The 9,187-nt window shown below is 36.3% G+C and overlaps 1 protein-coding gene across 1 annotated transcript; it reads right to left on the bottom strand.

Annotated features, from left to right (window-relative positions):
* Positions 1-7,948: 7,948 nt before the first annotated feature.
* LOC107157639 (olfactory receptor 52N5-like) lies at positions 7,949-8,902 on the bottom strand. Its single transcript, XM_015503989.1, has one exon. It carries the CDS (start codon positions 8,900-8,902, stop codon positions 7,949-7,951), a length of 954 nt encoding a protein of 317 aa, XP_015359475.1.
* Positions 8,903-9,187: the final 285 nt, after the last annotated feature.

Raw genomic sequence — 9,187 nt, 5'->3', positions numbered from 1 at the left:
TCTGATGGACCTTTTAGGATATCAAATAAAGGTCCCAACTCTCCTGTTGCTATACCTAGATAAGGCCTTATCCAATTTATGTCTCCTAATAACTTTTGAAAGTTGTTAAGTGATTTGAGTTGATCTACTCATATTTGAATTTTTGGTGGATGGACCATGGTTGAGGATAATAGAACTCCTAAATAATTAATTGGTAAATTTAATTGTAATTTATCTATTGATATCTCTAGATTATAATTTTTTAATAAATTTTTAAATGTGGCATAACATTCTAGCAATGTGTTTTTATCTTTGTGTGCCAATAATACATAGTCCATATAGTGAAATATTTGTAGTTCAGGATTTTGTTTTCTAAGTGGCTGGGTTGCTTTGTTAACATAAATTTGACACATAGTTGGGCTGTTAGCTATCCCTTGAGGGAGTACTTTCCATTCATATCTCTGATCAGGACCTTCATGATTCAGCGCAAGGATAGTAAATGCAAAACATGGGCTATCCTCAGGATGAATTGGAATTGAAAAACAAACAAACAATCTTTAATATCTATAACTAAAACATACCAGGTTTTTGGCAAAGTAGACAATTGGGCAATCCCTGATTGAGCAGATCCCATAATAACCATCTCATTATTAATGGCTCTTAAATCTTGCAATAATCTCCATTTACCAGATTTCTTTTTGATGCAAAAATGGGAGTATTATGGGGAGATAAGGAAGGTTGTATAGGTCCCTCCACTAATTGTTGTTTGACCAGGTCATGGGCTGCTTGTATCTTTTCTTTAGTCAGGGGCCACTGAGGAACCCATATTGGTCTTTCTGATTTCCAAGTAATATTGTCTCAGTGACCCTTCCTGAAAACCCAATCCATATCTGTCTGTCCCTTGATCTATTTGTATTGGTGCTGCTATACCTTGTTCTTGTTCTCCTAATCTTTTTCCTTTCCTAAAACCTTGTCTAGCCATAATAGTGGGCGCATTTGGATTGATGTTATTTGTTAATGTCAAACCTCATTGATCTAGGACATCTCATCCCCATAAATTTATAGGACGATAATCCAATACATATGGCTGTATAGTTCCTTCACATCCTTCAGGATCCTTCCAATGTAATATCATCTCACTTCTATGGGTATTAGTTGCCACTCCTAAGCTTCAAAGCGTTTGAGTGGCTTGTTGTAATGGCCAATGTTTCGGCCATTCATGAGGAGAGATGATGCTAAGGTCTGCAACTGTGTCCAGTAGCCCATTAAAATCATGTCCTTGAATATTTAGTTTTAGCATGGGGCGAGAATCTAAATTTAAAGACAACATAGCACAATCTACACCTGTGGAGCCTAATCCCCTGGAAACTCTTTCTATAGTACGACTGGAAAATTTATCATGTAGGCTGGGTATTATTAATAACTGTGCTATTCTATCTCCTGGTGAAATTACTGATATACCGCTTGGAGAACTGGCTATAATTTTTATTTCACCTTCATAATTGGAATCAATTACCCCAGGACTTATCATAAGTCCTTTTAGAGTAGAAGAACTGCGTCCCAATAATAAGCCTACTGTTCCTTGGGGAAGAGGCCCTTTTACCTCCGTGGGAATGATTTGAACTCCCATCTCTGGAGTTAGTACTGCTCTGGAGGAGGCACAGATGTCCAATCCTGCACCTCCTCTGATTTGTCTAGTGAGGGATCTAATGTATAATGTGTCCTGAGCACTACCCTGATGGTGTTGCTGGGTTTCTCTAGTGCCCCGTATATTTGTGGTCGTGGGCCCCAGAGCTTTGGGCCCCCCTGTCCATTTTTTGGCATTGGAGCCCGATTCCTTTCTCCATGATATCGTGGGTAAACACCTGGTCTTTGTCCGTTTTTCGATAACGGAGTACCCTCTATGGTGGTTTCAGAACAGCATTCATTAGCCCAATGTCTCCCTCTATGGCATTGTGGGCAAATACCTGGTATTCTACCCCTTTGATACCTAGTTTTGTTAAACCCTCCTCCTATGGGGCAATTCCTTTTAAAATGTCCTGTTTGTTCACAATTGTAGCATGTTTTTGGCCTTGCATCTAAAGCCTGTTGTACTGCAGCTGCCAAGACTTGCCCTTTTTCATTAATGTCTCTACATAATTTAATATATGTGTTTAAATCTTCATGTTTCCATGGTCTAATGGCCTCCTTGCACCATCGATTTGCTTGCTCAAAGGCTAGCTGTTTAATTAATGGCATTGCTTGTTCTGTATTCCCCAAAACTCTGGTAGCTGTTCGAATCAGTCTATCTACAAATTCAGCGTAATGTTCATTATCTCCTTGTATTACATTAGATAATTGACCTTGTAAATCTCCATGTCCTTGTAATGTCTTCCACGCCCTAACCGCATCTGCAGCAATTTGTGCGTATATGGCAGGATCATATGCAATTTGTTGCTGCTGACCCTCATAAGGTCCCTTTCCTAACAACGTATCTAGATTTCTCTGAGGATAACCAGCTGCTGCATTTCACCTAGCCGTCTCCGTGCAAAATTCCTCATTGGCAACCTTCCATAACAGGTAATGTCCTCCATTTAGCACAGCTTTACACATACTAGTCCAATCTGCTGGCGTCATGTTCAATTTGGTAATGGATTTGACCATGCTTACAGTGAAGGGTGCTTGAGGACCACAGGTTGTTACAGCCTCTTTTAGCTGCTTCACTGCTTTGAAATCTAAAGCATGGTGAATTCGCTGCCCTCCTGCCGTCTCAAATACTGGGCCTGCTAATCTTTGAGGTCCTGTCTCAGGATCCCATCTATCAACTACGGGGGTTGGGGGGCCCCCAGCATATGTTGTCTCCATAGGTGGAGCTGTTGGTTGGACACTTACATCCTCTGGTGATAGAAAGGTGTTAGTAGCAGCCTCCTGTTGTAACTTCTCCCCTGATATCCCTTCCTCCTCTAGACCTTTTTCCTTTGTCTGACTAACTGGAGAGACTTCCTCTTTTACTTGATGTAAGATGTCTTCTCCTAGACTAAGCAAACAAGATTGTACCAATGTCCATAATGGTAATATGCCAACTGGCAGAGTTCCTGGGCTTTCCTTTGTATCTTTTATAAATCTTCACCATGATGGTTCCATTGTGATATATTTAACAACCCTTCTTTAATGAACCATGGGCTACATCTTTGTATCGTCTTAACCTATGCCCTAACTGTTCTTGATTTTACTGAGATGCCTCCTTCCTCTAGCACTTTACTTAACACCCTTTTGGTTTGGTTCTTACTAATTTTTAATTCCATATTTCCATGACGAAGATACCCCTCACTAAGATAATGCAAAAGAAAACCGAGACAAAATGAAACAAAAATGGAACAAAAATTCATTATATCATCCTTTCTATCCTCCTGAAATGTCCATCTGTCCTTTCTCCCTATCTATTCCTCAGACACAAATAGTTTTTCCTCACATGTGAGCAGTTTTTCTTCCATCCCACCCATCTCCAGGGACTGGCAACTTAAAACAAAAGCGAAACAAAAGAAGAATCTTTAAATGGTTACCCATCCTCTTGCACTGCCCTCAGGAGCGAGCAGTTTACCTTTTCACTTACCCTCAGGCATTCCCCACACAGGCCACCAATTGCTGCAGTCTAGCTGGGCACAAATCATGAGCCACTCAAGCAGGAACAAACTTTATTTCCGAACTCCCCTGAACGCCACCAATGTGGTCCTTCCAGCGACCACAAACCAACCGGAACTCCCCAACTGGAACTTCCTCCACCGGAACTCCACCAACCAATATGAACTCTTCAGGAATCCCAGTGAGAGCTCAACCGGAACTCAACGGGAACTCCAAGAGAACTCAAAAGTCATCATCTTAATGGCTTGCTGGCGTCACCTCTCAACTACTACTTCTGGCAAAATGCCAGGGGCCATTCTGACTCAGCTGTGCCTCTCAACAAACAATTATATTAAAGAGAAAAAAAAATAAAGATTTTTAAAAAGTGGATATTTGTAATGACCATATTTGACAAATGAAATACAGAATAACAAATTAGGAAACTTAATAGAAAAGTGGGCAGACATAGCAAGCACAAGAGAAAAAGAGAAAAGAGAATGCCATTTCATTCATACTAATATTTTATGTAAAATGTAGAAAGCCATTAGGTATACAAGGGACATGCTAAAGAAACTACAATGATATACCACTAACTAGAATAGTAATAAAAAGTTAAAAAGCTGAAATTATCAATTCTTGGCAATATGTGTATCAAAAAACTTTTCTGTATTGCTGATGGGAATATAGACTGGTACAAACCTTTTGGAAAAGTGGCAGTATTTATCAAGGCTAAAATGCACATATTTTATAACCCATAATTTGTATTTATAGGTAAATGTAAAAATTGATCAAAATGTATATATATATATATATATATATATATATATATATACATACATACATACATGTGTGTTATTTTACACACACACACACATATATATATACATATATATATGTATATATATATGTGTGTGTGTGTGTGTGTGTAACATAATACTACAGAGCAATAAAATACCTGAAGTGCTATTATATGAAGTAATATGTCTAAATCTCAAAAAAACTATTCTAGAGTGAGAAAAACCCCAGATAAAAGTACATCCTGGTTTATTTCTAGTAAGTGAGGTTTATGGAAAAAAAAGGGAATTTTGATGTTGACATTAAAAGAGTATCTATCTTTGGAAGCCACATGAAAGCCACTGGGGGTGATGGAAATGTTTTATATTTGTGTCTGATTGTTGTAACATAGTTATGTGAATATGCAAAAAATCATGCTCTATGCTTCAGACTTGTACATTTTATTCTTTATTTGCTATATCTTAAATAGAAGCAATAAGAGAACACTTTACGGAAATGACTGACATTATAGGTGAATTGTTCCCAATATGTTAGATCAGCAATTCTCAAAATTTTGGATCTTATGTCCTCAAATCACCCTATTAAATTTCACTGAGACTTTAAAAGGCTTTGTGCATACTAACTTGTATTTACAAACACTACAGTCAAAATTAACTTGAGTAATTTTAAAATATTTATTTATTTATTTTAAAATAAGATCTATTACATGTCATCAAAAGGACATTGTTTTGAAAATTTGTTAAATTTTTCAACAAAAAATTGGTGAAAATAAAATTATTTCACATTCTTCTTTCTTTGCAAGTATTCACAAAATTATGACTCAGTGACAGCAGTTAGATTCTCTCATCTACTTGTGTATGCAGTCTGTTAAAATACATTGTGTTGTTTAAAGTTTATTAAGAAAATATGACATTATGCAAATATGTAGTTGAAGGGAGAGAAGCTGAGTTTATAACAAGTTTTTTGATATTGTGTATATTGTTCTTTATTACTGTACATACAATAAAAAAAGAAATAGTTTGCCAAAGATTGGTTGCAATGTAGAGTTCAAAGCCATAACAAAGAATTTTTGATGCTCTGGTGCATTAAAATCCACTGGTCTATCTTGTACTTGAGTTCATTTTTACCCATGCATCATTTTGTAACTTCTAGTATTTGTTATTGGAAATACTGATTCTCCACATTGTACAGATCCTTCGAATGTTGACAGTTTATTATGCAATATTATCACTTGGCATGTGGGCTCTGAAAAGCTCCTTTGTGTATTAGCAAGAATGAAACAAAAAAGGAAATAATGCCTAAATATTGCTACAGAAATTCTTGGGACATCATGGATATCACCAATGGTCTTTAGGCCCTCAGGGCTTTGTAGATAACACCTGAGCCAATGTTGCATTAGCTACTCTGGAAGTAAAATGAAAGAAACTTGAGTTCACTGATGATTAGTAAGCCAGAAAAGACATGATTTAACTGGTACATTATATTTAATTGTACATCAAAGGCTTTTTTGCATATCTGGGGGTTGTCGTATTATTTATGTATTATGACATGGGTAATCTTAACAGGCTATTTTTACTTGACAGAAAGAAGTTCTGAGATCTGTAAATAGCTGATGAAAATAATTCAAAATTTGAAACAGCATAAGCATTTTGAGTCATGCATGATCTTTCAAGGGAACATATAGAATTTATTCTTTATTTCCTGAGTAAATTGGATGGTACAACTTTTTAAAATATTATGTTTACTGATTGGTATACTTTTAAAATTATATAACTGCTATTTTTACTTGTGTATGATCAGAATAATTCTTTAATCACCAGTAAGTATGTATTTGTTCATAATACCTCTAGTTTTATTTGCTGAGTTATAAAAACTTTAATAAATAGGTACAAATTCCTCAATTATATAGATATTATAAATGCCAGTTGTAAAGGCAGTTTGCCCAAAGGGATTAGGCCACCTAGCAAGGAGAAGCCTTTCCTGAAGAAAGAAACAAAACTCTGTTTCCATTATAAATAGATTTTCCTCCTAAATTACATCCTGAATTAAATCCCATCTCTCTGAGTTTCTAATTCTCTTGGGATTACAGGTAATATTCTGTGATGTTTTAACACTTGGGAAAAACTGTTTTACTGGTCCTCTAACATGTATTCTAATTGTATGCGTCCTCTTTCCCTCGAGTGAAAGAAACGTTCATTCACTCTTGATTCATCTCCTGCTAAGATGTTCCAGTAAACACCTTTGATCCCTTAACTTTCTTGTTTGAATTGGGGACTTGTCTCTTTCCTGCCTCCTGTAAAGACTATTATCATAGCAGGTAGTTTAGTAGATTTTTATGGATATTTCACCGCTCAAATATTCTGTGAGCTTATGTCTGACAGGAGGAATATCTACAATTTTCTAATTGTTAGTACCTAACACAGGGCCTAAGAAATGTAGACTCATTCACTTGGCCATTTAATGAATATTTGTTTATACATATTATGTGATTTTCACTAGCTACATGTATTATCATCAGCTTGAAACACAAAGATTAATATAGATATCCAGTGTCTTTTAAAACAACACATTCTAGAAGTCAATAAACAAATATGGAAAACAAACTTACTCTAAGCATTTTATGATAATAGGATGACCAGGAAGAGAAATGATGAGTTCCTTTTTCACATGTTACTTGTGCTAATAACAATATTCACTTATTTGGAAAATGAAAAAAGTGAACAAAGGGAGCATGAATGAATAAATGAAGAACCTTTTAATCATTTTACTGATTAGAAGGCATTCGATTAGGAATGCTACACCATGTACCAAATAGTTCCTCCATTGTGACTCCTGGATTATCTACGCTTTCAGGTAAATAAGACTTTTGTGTCCATTGTATAGACTGTGGTGATATTGGATATCTTCAGAATTGGATGCACAGAGAAAAATATGTTCCTTAACATTATTTTACAAACTGAACTTCAGCTTCTAACACTATTAAGTTAAAAAAATTCCTGAAAAGCCATTTAATTTATTTTTTTAAAGTTGTATATGAACAAATACCTTTATTTTATTTATCTGTTGATGTAGTGTTGAGGATTGAATCCAGTGCCTCACATGTGTTAAGCAAGTGCTCTGGCACTGAGCTACAGCCTCAGCACCTCACTTCTTGTATATTAGGAAGAGCTGCCAAAATAAATAAGACATTTAAGGACTCTTTCAAAGGTTAACATCTTCGATGGATGAATTAGAGGTAAGATGTTACAATTTCATACTAATGAATTGGTTAATATTGGTGATGGAAATCAACATTATACTCTCAACTTCTATGAGAGCAACTAGATTTACCACTATATATACATACATATCACAATTGTATCATTTAAGTTGTATTAATTTTAAAAAAATGTTGATGGAAGAAAAAGGAGGGAAAGGCATTGAGAAATGAATCCAGAAAGAGCTATGAATTTCCTCAATAGATTTTCAAGAAACTCATTCTTGGAGAGACAATGAGAATGTCTGACACACAGCTGAGTTTTCTCTTTGTTATATTTTATTCATTGCTATTCTATTTAATTTCAGTTGTCTTGAATCAACTTCCAATTTTTTGCCCCTGGAAGAACTTTATGACACTGTCTCGGATCTGTTTTGTCTTTACTCCATAAACAATGGGGTTCAGCGTTGGAGGAAGAAGGAGATAAAGATTAGCCACAATGATATGGAGAGAAGGAGGAATGGTGTGGCCCCCAAAACGGTGGGTAAAAAATGTGAATAATGCTGGCACATAGGTGATGATGATGGCAGATATATGTGCAGTGCATGTGCTGAAGGCTTTTTGCCGAGCAGCTGATGATGAGAGGCTGATCACTGCCTGGAGGATCATGGTGTAAGACACAGATATGCAACTAATGTCAAACACTCCAATCAGAAGAACAACAATCAGACCATAGATGACATTGATCTTGATGCTGGCACAGGATAGCTTTACCACAGACATGTGGTCACAATATGTGTGGGAAATGATATTGTCCTGGCAGAAAGGCAAACGCTTGACCAAGAATGGAAATGGAATCATCAACAGCATACCTCTCAGGAAAGTGGCAAGCCCAGCTTTTGCAATGATAGGGTTAGTGAGTATGGTGGCATAACGCAACGGGTAGCAAATGGCCACATAGCGGTCCAGAGCCATGAGCATGAGCACTCCAGATTCCACACCTGTGAACCCGTGGACAAAGAACATCTGGACTAAGCAAGCGTTGAAGTTAATTTTCTTGAGATCAAACCAGAAGATGCAGAGTGCATTGAGTAGAGTGGTGGTGCAGGTGAGGAGGTCAGTGAGGGAAAGCATGGCCAGAAAGCAATACATGGGGCGGTGTAAGGCCTCCTCATGATGAATGAGGTACACAAGACCAAGGTTACCCACAAGGGACATAATGTACATTGTGAATAGTGGAAGAGAGATCCACACATGGACTGTTTCCAGACCAGGAATTCCATTAAGAATAAAAGATTGGGGGGCCACATATGAATTATTGGAATTGAACATAACTAATTCAGAAGAGGAACTTGATTTTTTGTAGAAGTCTCTGTCCTGTAGGAAAGAAATTAAGAAATAGAAATTTGATTTAGATCTTTGAAAATGCAAACTCAAAGCTGTAAGAAAGTTATATTAATAAATATTGCCAAAAAATTTGAATAATAACTTTGAAATTACTTAATTTATTGAATAATATTAAAATCCTGATATTATTCAAAAAGTTTTATAAACAGTCTGATAGTAATGTCAAGCCATACATAGAAAGTTGTAATTGCTTTTACAAAATAGAAGCAG

Source organism: Marmota marmota, unplaced genomic scaffold (assembly GCF_001458135.2).
Source record: "Marmota marmota marmota unplaced genomic scaffold, marMar, whole genome shotgun sequence".
Lineage (NCBI taxonomy): Eukaryota > Metazoa > Chordata > Mammalia > Rodentia > Sciuridae > Marmota > Marmota marmota.
This window is presented reverse-complemented; position numbering and strand designations above follow the sequence as displayed.

What these genes read in the sequence shown, in the direction of transcription:
- LOC107157639 (XM_015503989.1), bottom strand. Translation starts at nt 8,902, where the DNA reads ATGTTCAATTCCAATAATTCATATGTGGCCCCCCAATCTTTTATTCTT.